The 15,309-nt window shown below is 30.4% G+C and overlaps 1 protein-coding gene across 4 annotated transcripts in view; it reads right to left on the bottom strand.

Annotated features, from left to right (window-relative positions):
* smog (G-protein coupled receptor 158 smog) overlaps window positions 1-15,309 on the bottom strand; it is a 151,332-nt gene that overhangs the window by 49,844 nt on the left and 86,179 nt on the right. For all 4 annotated transcript variants that reach the window (XM_076414181.1, XM_076414183.1, XM_076414184.1 and 1 more), the window contains exons 5-6: window positions 12,672-12,740; window positions 8,381-8,530 (exon numbers count right to left, since the gene is read on the bottom strand). In XM_076414181.1, coding sequence (XP_076270296.1) covers window positions 8,381-8,530; window positions 12,672-12,740 — 219 coding nt within the window. The remainder of the gene's footprint in view (window positions 1-8,380; window positions 8,531-12,671; window positions 12,741-15,309) is intronic.

Here is a 15,309-nt window from a genome sequence, read left to right as displayed (position 1 = left end):
CCCGGACTCTAATAATGAGTACAATATTGTTTTTAATGTTGTTTAATAACAAATAATTTTGTTTAACAAATATTTTAAGATCTACTTTCATTGATTTTTCTCGACGCACTGCTAGTTTCAACTCTTATACGGTAGATTATTCGTCGTTTCTCTTGTACGTAAAGCAACCTCAAACGCGTAATCTTTAAAATTCAAAATCTGGCCACGGAAAGTGTGTTATACCACGGAAAGTGTATTAAAATATTATTAATCGAAGGTTTTTAATTTGTTATTTAATTTTAAGCAGTGTTTGTTGCAAGATTTTTTGTTATTTTTGGTTATTGGGATATTGTTGAAACTATTATAGAGTTATTGCAAGTTTCATTATAAATTATTTGTAGAGAGCTGTTGATATAGGCTAACGAGAATGATCGATCTTCTTTGTTAACAAAGATTTTCTAGAGCAGCTTTTGATATAATTTGATGTTTGATGAACACAGAACATCTAAAAAAAATTGTTTTTACTTAAGAACTTATAGAAATGGATGTGGTACTGGAGACATAGTTTATTATTGTACTAGGAGTTATTCTAAAGGTTATTAAGATTTTTCTGTCAATTTTAACAGTATTAACTTCTAATTTATTCCAATTTATTAGTAAATGCATTTTCTTAGTAAAAAGCATTAACCGAATATTGTAAAAAGCATTAACCGAATATTGTAGATAATAATTACGTTAGTTTATACATCAGGAGTTTGAATGAGTGTTGAAAAAATAGAATAAAATTTTAAATCCATTTGTTGGTGAGTTGTTAGTTTACACCTGGGAGATAAAACAAAGTATAAAAAAGTAAATCAACGAAAGCTATAGAAGTTAAATTAAAAATTAGCTCTTGCAAGTAGAGCGAGGTTCCAGATTTACATAAAATACATAAAACCATAACTTGATAAATACATGGACTGACAGGAAAAAATTACAGTTACTGTTTTAGAAATCGAAGACTGGAATAAATATGCAAAGAACGATGCGATTTGATTTAAAAATTTAGGTTTAGGAAAATAGTTTTTTAATTGGCCGGGTGTATATGGATATGGAAATAATTGGACAGCAGTTAAAATGAAACTAACTACATAATTTGCGTAATTAGAACACATAGAACACATAGAAGAAATTATGAATTATTAATTGTAATAATGGAAGCATTTTAAAGCATACATATTAAGGTATTTAATGACTAATGCAATATGGTATGTAACTATATGATATTTTATTCTTGTATTCGAACTTTGTATCAATTATTTTGATTATTTACTTTATAAACCTCCAATTATCATTATACATGTTAAAGTCAAATATCAATTTCATAATTGTTTTATTTATATATTCCTTCTTTGAATATACTAATATTATTTTACTATTACTTTTTTATTATTCAATATTTTTGTCTATAATATATATATAACGAAAAATCATATATCCGTTTGATAATTTGATGTTGTTATTACAGTTCAGAAAATAATCTTACTTATACGAATTTTGTTTTAATATTCAGTGGAGTAGTAGTTAATGGAAATTGCTTTTCCTTAAATGCAATTTAAAAAAGTTTGTGGAAAGTTTGATTACGTTTTAATATTTTTTAATATACGGATATATTACTATAATTAATATTATATATCAAATATATTTCTGACTTTATGCTGAAAAAAATGGTAAAACAAGTTTCAGTAACCTAACATATTTTCAAATTATTCTTTTCAATATGTGAGAAACATTAATAAGAAACGCAAATATTTTTTGTGATCGCTTAATACTTAGCTTCGTTCGAATTTACATGTTACTTCCTCATGTTTGAACTGTTTTACTTAATTTGTGACTTATACAACATTGAAAATATTGTTTAGATGTTCTTGGAGTTTATGTTGTTATGTTTTATGGTCACCGTACTTTTTTGAATAAATCTAGATGAAGATATTAAAAAAAAAAAATGCTTATAGCATGCTGTAAGTCACTCATTTTATTGTAGTTCTTCAAAAGTTATATAAACCCTAATATATCCTATTAAAAGGTTTTAATAAATTCTTTGATAAATTTGTTTAAAATGACAATAATCAGGACTATTTTTTATATTCTCATTATTTTATATACTCATTATTGCTTTTATTGCTGTCGGTATATATTTGTCTAAGAAGACCAAATCGTATTAGCTGATATATCTAATGGTTATTACGTTTCTATTCGTCTTACCAGTTCTAAATTAGATGTGTGATATGATGTACAAATATGATATGATATGATAAGAGTCGGATTGTTTCCAATCCCGAAGTGAAATTAAGTATATCAAACAATATAGAGTAGCCTTTACAGGAATAAAACCATCATGGTGTTTTTTAGTTAATTTGATATAACATAATATTTGATTTTTAAATACATTTTTCGATTACAAAACTGCATTGCGCAGATGGAAATATGTATTAGATGTATAGTGAAAAATATGTAATATATTTCTAGCTTCTCTCGATTACCTTCTCAGATAACATCAAGTGCACTATGTGTTTATTGGAGTATGGGAATGAAGTATACTTACGAAGAAAAAGGGAGATTTCTAAAATTACTTGTTGTACTAAATTTGTTGTTTGTCTGTTTGTTGAACTTTTTCGCTTTTACTACATTGTACTTTATAAATTCAATTGTGATATTGACACAGTGGCTATTTTTCAAATATTATTATTCTACTATTGAAACTTTGTTTCACTGGGCAACTAGACAAAAGTGGAAGTAAAGTTGCACTTTGAACTTATAACACGAATGCATAATTTTGTTTATTATATTGTATATTAATTCTTGAAAAAGTAAGTCATTCTAATAGTTGTACCGTTTTGTACATTATTGTGCAGGTCTGTTGCTTTTGTTGCAATTTGCTATAAAAATAAAGAGGGCCTTTAAAAATCTTTTAAAGGAGTCAGTAAGCCTTATTTATGTTCATATTTCTAACTTTAAACATGTAAAAATCTTAAATTTCTGTTTTGATATTGCACTCCCCCCATTGATCTATTCCTGTAATGATATTGACGTTTTTACTTTTCATTTATTAAAAGGTCAAGGAGAAATTTCATTACAAGTTAATTTTAACTAATGATCGGAATATCATAAAAAAACAATACTTTTGCAAATTGAACATATATGCATTTTACAAAGTCAAAATTAAATGAATCTAGTTTAAACCGAATTTAGTTTTAACGTTTTATTTCGATCTTTGACCTTTATCGAGTAGTATTGCTGTATTGCTTCTACGTTGATGTAATATAAGTTCTTATTTCGTGATTTATAGGAAAACCTTGGATAAATAGGGAGATTCATTTGATTTTATATTTATTGTGCAGCTCTTCGTTAGTTACATAGTATTACAACATAGATAATTATTGGAGCATCAATTGATGGCGTAAAGGAAGTTTAACGGAGGTTGAAGCATTTTTAATCGACTTCGAAAAATGTGACGAAAAATCGAAAGTCGTTCAGTACAAAAGCCATTCAGTTTGCTTTGTAAGCACCATATTATATGGGAACATTAGAAATATTTTAGACAACTGCTTCTATGATGTAATGGTTAGAGCGTTCAGCTCCCAAACGGAGGTCGCAGATTCGATTAGTTAGAACATTTGTCAAATTTCCTAGGCTAGGTAGCGTAGATTGAGGCTTGAAACGTTCCTTGTTTTCAATCATTGTTTCTATATTCCTATTTTTCCTCATACAGGCTGCACCTTTACTTGGCCAATCCATTGTTATATTAAATACAATAACTGTGTGATATATTGTGTCAATATCTAACACTAAAAAGAGAAAAATAAAATATTTTTAACCAAGAAATTGAACCGACTTCAAAAAACTAATAAGGAACTCACTAACAATTAAAAAATAATCAAACTTGAATATTTAATACAAAAAAAAAAACATTTTAAAATAAAATATGTACATAATAATTGTTGTAATAATTAAATAAAAATAGACGAAACCTTATTTAACCTAACTACTACGCGTATTTTATATTCTATATACACAATTTGGCTTAACACCTACCTACATATATTTATTTAATCACAATATTATTTTAATTACTATAAACTAATCACTTTGGAGTCCTTGCCAAGCTCAAAAAATACAAAAATAATAATATAATTTTGTGATATACATACAAAACTAAATTAGGAACAAAACAAATCTAATTTGTTGCTCCAATAATTGCGGCCTTGATGAATATCAAAGATATTATATGAGCAAGAATATTCTAGCTGATATGATAGACCACCTATTATACCTTATATACTAGACTAGTAACAATATATTAATTAAATAATAAATAATAAATGAATTATTCTGCTTTATGTATCTATTTTATGTTTTACGTTCAGTAAATACCCCCCCCCACATATGCTTTTAGATTTTTTGAATCCAGTTTTGTTAAAACATTATGCTTAATATATTCATTTATCATATTAGTGAATATATGAATAAATCCTAAATATAGACGTGAAAACATTGTACAGATTTTAATCTAAATATTCTGCTTTACTCTATAACTACCAGTGAAAAATGCAAAAGTCAGTTTTTATCTCAGACTTTTTCTTAATCATTATTTATGAAAAGGAATCCTTTCTCGCCTTTCCAAATAAGTTGGCTGGAGATTGTTTCTTTTATGTTTCCGGTATAATGTGCCAGCAGTCGGTGTGAAATGGTTGGAAGCTAAGTAAGAACTGGATGAATTATGAGATCCTTTAAATTTTTCAGGAAACGAAAGACCGTAAACTGCATTCCTGATATGGCTTTCGATTTTCTTTATTGGTTCACTGCAAGTTATCATTGTTATAAAATGTATTTTTGCACAAAAACCGATATAAATGTGGTAAAGGAAATATTAAAAAATGTGGAATATTATTATTTATGATAGTGTTACAACATACATTTTAAGAAAATAATGGGTATTCTCAATTTTCAAAGGCCAGCTGATATTAGAAAGAAATGAAGAAAGTTGTAAATAGGGAATTAATAATATTTTTTATTTTTTCAATGTTTCTCATGATATGTCCAATCACTTGTATCTAAGGCACCTTAATTAATAAACAAAATAATCTGAAATCCAATAAATTTGAGCAATGATTTTGGTTATGTTGCCTTTAACAACTTGAAATCTGGCGGTGTCAAATCGCGTTATGTTTGTCGTTAATTTACATCACCTCTGCTACAGATAACCATTTCCTTAAATAACTCATGCACAATATTCGTTTTAGCTTCCGATGTTTGGCACATATTATGGTTCTGTAGTGCATGGTGTTGACTACGTTAAATACGGAACATTAACACTACTGACCCAAAATCCTTACGAAACAGTAGAATTTTATGGATGCCTAGTGAACATTGTTTGAATTGGCGTCGTTTCAAATACTGCAATGTTGCTTGTTAATAATTTTTTCACAGAAATCAGAAATATACATTTTTAGTCTATAGAGAAGATTTTGCTGTTGAAATCATGATACCATTAGTTTTGGTCTTCGATATTTCTAAGATTCTTCGATATGCTAAGGCCACAAATAAGATATGGGTGTTTATTTTACCTTTCATCTTATCACCAGTCATAGTACATTCGAATCGTAAATTTGCAGCAATCCTTTTCCTCTATTCAAATTTTATTTATTTTGTATGCGTACTATACGTAAGTTGAGCCCTTGCAATTATGGCTTAGAATAACAGGTCAATTGAAGAGTTTCCGGCCTACCATAGTAAAACACATTTTTTGGCAAAATTAGTTTTTTTTAACATACTTCCCTTCAAGGGTGATACACTGATTATAGCGACCCTTCAACTTTTCGGTACCATTTTGTAGTATAATTTGTTCTTGGTTTCAAAATAGGCCTCAGTTTCGGCGATCACCTCCTCATTTGACGAACATTTCTTCTCAGCGAGCATTCTCTTGAGATCTGAGAACAGGAAATATCGCTGGAGGCCAGATCTGGGGAATACGGTGGATGAGGAAGCAATTCGAAGCCCATTTCGTGGATTTTTGCCATCGTTTTCACTGACTTGTGACACGGTGCATTGTCTTGGTGAAGCAGCACTTCAAACGGTCCAATAATGCTATGTAATAGTCGCTGTCAGCCGACTGTTGCGTTTTCTCACGCTTTGAAGCGGGTTTATCGTGTGCATTTCACTCGGATGATTGTCGATTGAACTTCGGAGTTAAATGATGGAGTCATGTTTCATCAATTGTCACATATTGATGCATCGGGTTTATTAGGCTTCAAACACTGCTCCGAATCATCAACTCGTCGTTGTTTTCGTCAAAAGTTAGCTCGCGCGGCACCCATTTTGCATAGAGCTTTCTCATACCCAACAGTGTCTGCTATTTCATTCAGTTTCAAATTACGGTCAAATTGTAACTGCGCCCAGTCCAAGTCCTGCGGCCATACAAAAAACCAATCACCATCTTAGAGAGGTGGGAACTTTTATAGCTTGATCAATTGGACGTACTGCTTCAGCCTTAGATGCCACTTTCCCCTTTCCAGTATTAATGATCTCAACTAGTTGAGCTTCTGTACTTGTTGGATGACTTGTTGTTGCTTACTTGGATGCTGTTGAGATTACAGTTGCCAAATACTTTGACTTTTTCTTCATTAACTCTCAAGTCATTTTGGCCTGCTCTCATTAGAGGATATTGGGTTAATAAGCTTATAGCATTATATTAAATGCCACATGTCCATCATAATAGAGTTTGCATCCACAATTATGTTCAAAACGTCGAGCGACGACATCTTCTTGGCGAACATTCTCATTCTCATTTATTCTTCAAAGCTACTCAAACTAAGGATATGGCCTACTTATACAGTTACAATCAAAACGCAAACAAAAAACGAAGATACGATTCAAATACTTTCTTTTATGGACTGGCGGAATGCGCAAATCTTTATATTTAAAATTATATTTAAGACTTTCAAACTTTGTTTTTTCCATCTTTGGAATCTATTATGTATAGTATGATCACATTTAAAAAAAAAGAAAACTGTATTTGAAATATATACTAATTTATTGGTTATGTGAAGAATCTGATTTATCCCTATATCATAAGATGCTGCTGTGTAAGTATTCTAAACTAAACTAATAATTATAAAACCAGTATTTATACAAAATCCGAATAAAAAAAATTATTACCACTTATGGGAATATTCTGTGAAAAGTTTAGTAAATAAAATACAAATATTTCAAAACAAAGCTTTAAGAGGTTTCATTGATGCACCCAGATATTATAGGCAGGAGTGATCGGCTTAAACTGAGATCCAGAAGAAAGTCCCGAAAAGTATTATGGTGCATCGAAATATTATAGGTCTGAATATTTACATCGAGACCTTCAGATATTGACTATCACCCAGGAAATCAAGAGAATTGCAAGGATATATGAGGCCAGACTCCATTCTCATGTCAATATCGAAGTAATACAACTCCTGGATAACACTAGAATAGGACACAGATAAAATCGTGTGCAATGTTGTATAAATGGCAGTCTTAATACATTAACATTATTTACTAGAGACTAAGATAGATCGATGGTTCCTCCTAGATATATACCTAGAATTAAGTTAATATTAAATTGTAGGTTAGCCTGTAACGACTACTAATAATATAATAAATAAACTAAAGACAATTTACACCGATACATTCAGATACCGACTGTCGAACAGGAAATCAAGAGAATCGCAAGGGGATATGATGGGAAATTATATTCACGGACTCATAATGATCAACTTATTTATACTCATGTAGTAGTGCAGAGAAGTATATTTAATAGAAAAAGTAGTAGTACTAATATCTGGGCATTATTGCTGAGTACTGATCAACAATTGAAACAAAACTGAATCATAGATAAATTTTACAATCTTTATCTCCTTTTTTTTATATTGGACCAATTATTGTTATTTTCCATGCAGATAATAATCTTTGTGATCGCCAGAATTTAACAATTAACAATCATTTGTCAGTTAGGAGTTTAATACGACTTACCAGCTATCTAATATTATAAATATATATAATACTGTTCAACCAGCTACTAAATAAAACTTTTTATAAGTTTCTTTTTTAAAATAAATTCAATGTATAATTTCTACGTTCAGATTAATTGAGATAATGTTATTACAAATAATTTGTAATCTCTTTTGTAAAGGGACGTGCAAATTTTTTCATTCATCTCCAAATAAATATCAAAATATAATATGTCGAAATACATTAGATTTCATTTTCACTATTCTAGCATAACTATTTCGTTATTTTTAGTTATTCATAAACCATAGACCTCACCGAACCAAAGCAAAACTCGGATACCTGTATAATTACGAAAAAGCTTAATCTAATTGAAACTCACCCATCGGTGTGCCTTTCTAGTTCGGAATTCAATTAGGTGCCGATACAACTTCAGGATGATAGTTCCATAACAAATAATGAAGCCAATCTCTCTGATCCAGGGTTCGAGTAAACATTGTATAATGGATGGGTCGAAAATACGTACGACAACCTGCAAATAAAAGAGACCAAAGAAATCAATAGTGAATTGGCAACAACATATTACAGAAGACACTGTTTATACTTAAATATGCATTTTATTAGACATTATAAGGGGCGGTTACAATTTGTATAATATAAATTGTTGAAACGTAATTACATTGATTTATATTTAAGAAAATTTATTTTAAGGTTACGAAAAATATTATGTTATTTCTTTTGTATTATTTAGGGGTCTAATTTATTAGACCATTTAACGGTTTTTGTAATATTTGTGGAATGGGTCACGAATTATGACCTGAGACAACATAAAATATCGCATCGCATCGAATGTCTGGTGAAGCTAGGCCAATATAAGAAAGACCCCAATCGAACAGAAAACATGTGTCTAGCTAAAATGATGTCTCATCGGCTCGTTGTCAAGTCTTTCGAATAATGGGGGTTCAAGTAACAGGGCTAGACGAAGTTTGTTAGAAGTTAGCCCTGGTAGAGGACCTCCGATGGTGGCTATATCCATAAAATTCAAGAAAGTCCAAAATCCTGGAATTTTCGAGCACTCCTCAAGAGTCCGTAACGCATGTGTTTTATCGGCGTGACAAGTTCTTAGCTGGAAGATTCTAACCGCCCCCTCCTTTTTTTGGCAGAATAATTAGAAAGAATTAAGGAGCTAAGAACGGAACATCACAATTTGCCATCAGAACAGAATTACAGAATCAGTCAGAGAACATGAATTAAGAAACAAGAAAATCAAGATTTATTTAGATTTAAGAAGGAATCGAAGGAGAGCCTCTCCAACTTTTCGATACCATTTTTGCTGTACGATTTGTCCTTTGCTTCAAAATAAGCTTCGGTTTCGGCGATCACCTCTTAATTCGAAGAAAATTTCTACCCAGCGAGCATTCTTTTGAGATCTGAGAACAGGAAATCTAGAGAATACGGTGGATGAGGAAGCAATTAGAAGCCCAATTCATGGATTTTTGCTATCGTTTTCACTGACTTGTTACAAGGTGCATTGTCTTGGTGAAGCATCACTTTCTTATTTTTCAAATGCGGCCGTTTTTCGACGATTTCGCACTTCAAACGGTCCAAAAACACCAAGCCAATAACGCTATGTAATTGTCGCTGTTGATGGTCCTTCCTTTTTCAAGGTAATCAACGAAAATTATTCCATGCACATCCCAAAATACAGACGCCATAACCTTGCCGGGCGACTTTTGCGTTTTTTTTTGCAGCGGTTTCATCGTGTGCAGTCCACTCGGATGACTCTCGATTGGACTTCGGAGTGAAATTATGGAGCCATCCATGGTCACGTATCGACGCAAAAACTCGGGTTTATTACGCTTGTTACGTTATTATCTTCAAACACTGCTCCGAATCATAAACTCGTCGTTATTTTTGGTCAAAAGTGAGCTCGCGCGGCATCCACTTTGAACAGAGTTTTCTCATATCCAAATATTCGTGAATGATGTGATATACACGTTCAGTTGAAATCCTTAGAGTGTCTGTGTCTATTTCATTCAATTTCAATTTATGGTAATTCAAAATTATTTTTTGGATTTTTTAAATGTTTTCGTCGGTAACAACCTCTTTTGGGCGTCCACTGCGTTCACCGTTTTCGGTGCTCATTTCACCACGTCTACACATAGCATACCAATCCTTGATGGTTGATTTTCCTGATGTAGTGTCCGGAAACTCGGTATCAAACCAAGTTTTTGTTTTAATTGTATTTTTTCCTTTCAAAAAGCAATATTTTCTCAACACAAAATTGCTTTTTATCAATTTTTTTCACAATAACAAAAGTTGCTTCACTGAAAATGATATAATTCACAAAGTAATGATCCGACAGCTGCCAAATTTATACACACAGCTTTTAAGGGTTAGAGCTAACTAAAAAACATATATATTTAATTCTAGTAGCGCCATCTATGTGTCAGAGCGTGGAATTTTCAATTGACTTATAGTCAATAGCACATAGCCAGTCATCAGTTGGATTCGATAACGGATCAGTATTATCCAAAACTAGTATGACGAATTAGTAAGTCATTTCCATCCAATTCCTAATTCTCTTCCCCATTATTCCATTATTCATATTCATAATTGCTTATATTTTTATATTACTCATTTAAATAAATAAACTCGTCTTTATTCATTAACTTACTCAAGGAAGAGACAAAATAAATTGTATTTTATTTACAAAATTGCTTGCTGTCCTTAACACAAATAATTAGTAAAAAATATTATTTGTTTTATGACATTTTTATTCATTATTCGTCAATATATAATAGCTTTTACAGGAAATGTAATATAATGTAATTAATTCAAGGCATATTAGTATATTTTTTATGTAAACATGTATTTTTATTGTTTAAATATATATTAAAACTGATCTAGACCAAAAATTTATTATTTTAACAATTAGTTTCCACTCATAAGTTTCCAGGTTTTGTCCTATTGAATCAGCGTGTGATGCGTTGGATATTGAAGAATCTCTTGGTTTTCATGGCAGGGTAGCTTGTGTTTCCAGGGAAGCCTTTTTAATTTCTTTTGTAGTAGTTGTAGAGATTTATACGTCTCGATTCGTTATCATTTGGGTGCAGCATCATATAACAGTCTTATTGCTTTTAAAAGTCAAAATCTTATTGTGTGTTGATATTTTGGATTCTCCTTCAAGAAACTGTTTACATTTTACCTTCAGCTCAGCTATTTTATATTTAACATCTTTCTTTCATTTTAATTTGACATATAATAGCATACCTAAATGTTTGGTATTGTTATATTGTGCTACCATTTGATATATATGCTTCTGTGTTTTTAAATATTTTGTTCGTAAAATTGATAAGACTGGTAGGAATAACTTTGGGGTTAATTATTCTTATTCACGATTAGTTGGTCCAGTCTATTATTTTATGGCTAACAATCAGTGAATATAGCTACAATACTTTTCTTCGATTTAGGTATGCCAGTAATATAGGGCGCTATTTTGATGCATTCCTGCTTGTATTACATTTAAGACAGGATATTCATATTCTTATTTAATTTCGAACGAAATATAGGATGTTGATATCTGAGCATATTGTTTTAGAAATATTTTGTTTTATGTCACGCCTCTGTGTCAAACTTTGTCGAAAACTTGTTCTATGCTTAGAAAAACTACAAATTACATTTGTTTATCGTCGATTGCTTCATTGAATCAAAACTGATAGTCCAGGATTAGGTTATTAACTTTTGTTATTAGTCTTAGTGTCTGTCTGAACTATGAGTAATATTTTCTCAAGAAATGTTCTGGCAATTGTTAGAGCCACTGGTCTAAGGTTTAATATTATTTATATGTCTACCAGAATTTTGTCTATTATCTTTCATGATATTTTTTTCGGTATAGGTAGCTATATATAGGTATACAAGAAATGTTTTGAGTTTAAAGGCCACTTTAAATAGAATAAAGTAAGCTTTATTATCGCTTTTATAGACAGTTGTTTACACATTTCTCCATTGAATTGTGTAGCAGTTTGTAGCTCAATTTATGGATTTTCGCCGATATAAATTATCAATAGTTATTATTACTATCGATATATTTCAGTTCATAAAGGATGATTTGATGTAGTCATATCATATTGTAGTAAAATGCAGGAAATCACATACGCGTTAAATCTTCTAACGTATCATCGATACATTAGAATCAATAAAATTAATATACACTACTAAATAAAGCGAAAATGTGCGTTGGCGGCTCATAGTGCTGTTCTTTTGTTTTATATTGCTATAGTCATATTGTTGAATAATTATCGTCTGCTGTTTCTATATTTTTGTTCTACATTATGTATAGTGATACAAACAACGAATGTTTTTTAGTAAACTGAACTATTTCGACAGCGATAATATATTTTCAGTTCTATACTGTGTATAGTTAACTAAATGCTCTGCAAGTATAGCCTGCCTTAATTGGATCTGCCTTGTATGTATGAATTATCGTAGTAATTTACGTTATATAATTTCATTATTGAGTGTTTAAGTTATCGAGTGTCTGCTGTATATATAAATATTCTATATATAAACTAAAATATTTAATGAGACGACAATATGATGTTTTGTTAAAATATTTTAACTTCATATTCACGGTGTAATATTTTAGTATTATAATATGACAAAATACTCACTGTATTATACAAAATGAAGATTCCTAATAATATGGTTTCTAAAATGGTCCACATACCAGTAGCTACTGCCTAGAAAATAGAAAATAGAAATATATTAATAGAATTATAAAATATTGTCTGTCACTTGAATTTAGAAATAATTCATTTACATGGATCTTAGTATATTCAAGTTATTAAATATGAACTGCTTTCCTTTCTTTTGATTAAATGCTCATTACTTCTAGGTATATATTAGGTGTACAAATAAGTTTTTTACGTTGAACGAAAAGGGGATGTTTGCAGCTTGTCTCTATAAACAACACAATCTTCAAACATTTTTAGCTTTTATTTTTGTTCTTCAATTTCAAGAAACATATACGTTGTATATTGAAGCACATGGTAATATTAACTCAGTCACATACTGCAAAATACTCGGAAATATATATGGAAATACTTAAAGATGTATTCGCAGTTTCAATTAGATATCTTCCTTCTGGGTACTGAGTACTCTTGTCTATAGCTCATTGTCAAAAACGGCTAATATTTTGAATTATATGGAGTATATATCCATATATGTATTTCTCTAAAAAAAACCTTTGAATTTACAAAATAATCATTAAATTTTGCATGTAAACTATTTAGTTGCGGTGGTGTAAATTAGATAGAAATTTCCATCCTTCAGATTAGAGGATAAAACATCTTATCATAGCTTCAGTAATAATAAATAAATAAATAAATAAAATAAATAAAACTCTAATTCAGAATATCTAATTTTTAAACAATATTTAAATAATTTGAATTGTAATTAAAACCAATTTAGCTAATTCAAGATAGCTTCAAAATCCCCGGTCTTAATGTTATTAGAAATTTATATTTGAAAGATAATACTCGAGTGGGTTTAACACATATATTAAAACTCTTCTTTGTAAATGTGATCATTATATTCAGATAATAGGAGCGATACACTAAAAAATTAAATATTAAAAGAGATTTGTGTATTAGGAGAAAGATATGAACTGTATGAGGGGATACCAAGGAATATGTCATCGACATTTCAAGAGCGCCATCAAATATTTGTACTAACGGTGGAGAGTCTTGGTGGTTTCGGTCAAGGGCAGTGATCCAATGAGGCATCGCTAACAATATAATTAATTGAATCATAATATTATACCATACAATGAAACCATCAATTCTTAATTTTATCCATAAGTTAAAATGAAATATTTGTTGTAAAAATGTAATAAGTATTTAACTTTATTATCTTATCTTTCACATACTCCTATTTGGCTTATTGGATTGTTAAAATGTTTTATGAATTTAGCTGCTAAATATATTTTATTTGAATTTCGTATGCCTCTGTTACATTATGAATAAAATAATAGCAGACTTTCCTTAAACGTATTTAAATTTGAAGGACACATATTTTTGCTGTTCAGAAGTTCTCGTTGAAATTTCCACGAACTTATATGGTGGAGGACGGATATACCGTTGTCGTAGCGCCCATTTATATAGGTCAAGTAGGTCGGAAACGGAGTAAATAAGAATTTCAAGAATTTTAATTTAAATTTAATTTGGTGGAAGTCTGAACAAGGAAATGCGATATTTCATTCGGCTTGTGTAAGTACGGAAGACGTATTATTATTCAGTTTAGTTAAAATTAAACACGAGCGTTGTTTATAGTTATTACAAGCACATATTTTGCTCGTACTATTTTCCAGTATATGGATTTAATGATTCGCACTGGTTGAGAAGTGTGATATTTGGAATAGTTAAAGTTTATATGGAGAAGAATTTCATAGAAATAAAATGTGTTATTAAAATACATCAAATTAAACAAATCAAAAAAATAATGATGGTGGTTTAACGATTTTGTCATTGTCAATTTCATAAGTCAATGTTAAGATTAATTATAGAGGTAGACTAACCTACAAGGGATGTACAAAATAATATGGAAGAATAATATGAAAAACGTTTATTCATCGGACTATACCACATTCTACCAATCAAAGGTCCATGTTTCATAATCGTCACGCAACTTCTTTAGCAGCTTAACGTTGGCTTCCGTTATAAAGGCTTCTGCTATCGCAGCCCTTACATGAATGTTAACTTTAAGAAGCTTCCGCCGTACTGTTATTGTACGAAACAATATTACTCAAGTGAGTCTTGAGCTCTGATGTCGCTTTTACCGCAGTAATTGTTATTGTAAGTCAATGTTAAGATCAATTATAGAGGTAGACTAACCTACAAGGGAAGTACAAAATAATATTTAAGAATAATATGAAAAACTTTTATTCATCGGACCATACCACATTCTACCAATCAAAGGTCCATGTTTTATAATCGTCACGCAACTTCTTTAGCAGCTTAACGTTGGCTTCCGTTATAAAGGGTTCTGCTATCGCAGCCCTTATATGAATGTTAACTTTAAGAAGCTTCCGCCGTACTGTTATTGTACGAAACAATATTACTCAAGTGAGTTTTGAGCTCTGATGTCGCTCTTGCCGCAGTAATTTTTATTGTAAGTCAATGTTAAGATCAATTATAGAGGTAGACTAACCTACAAAGGATGTACAAAATAGTATGGAAGAATAATATAAAAAACGTTTATTCATCGAACCATACCACATTCTACCAATCAAAGGTCCATGTTTTATAATCG

Source organism: Rhynchophorus ferrugineus, unplaced genomic scaffold (genome assembly GCF_030347505.1).
Source record: "Rhynchophorus ferrugineus isolate W39M unplaced genomic scaffold, kcgeb_rfMv2 rfM9, whole genome shotgun sequence".
In the NCBI taxonomy this organism is placed as follows: Eukaryota; Metazoa; Arthropoda; class Insecta; order Coleoptera; family Curculionidae; genus Rhynchophorus; species Rhynchophorus ferrugineus.
Note: the sequence above shows the minus strand (reverse complement) of the source record. Positions and strands in the feature narration are given on the sequence as shown.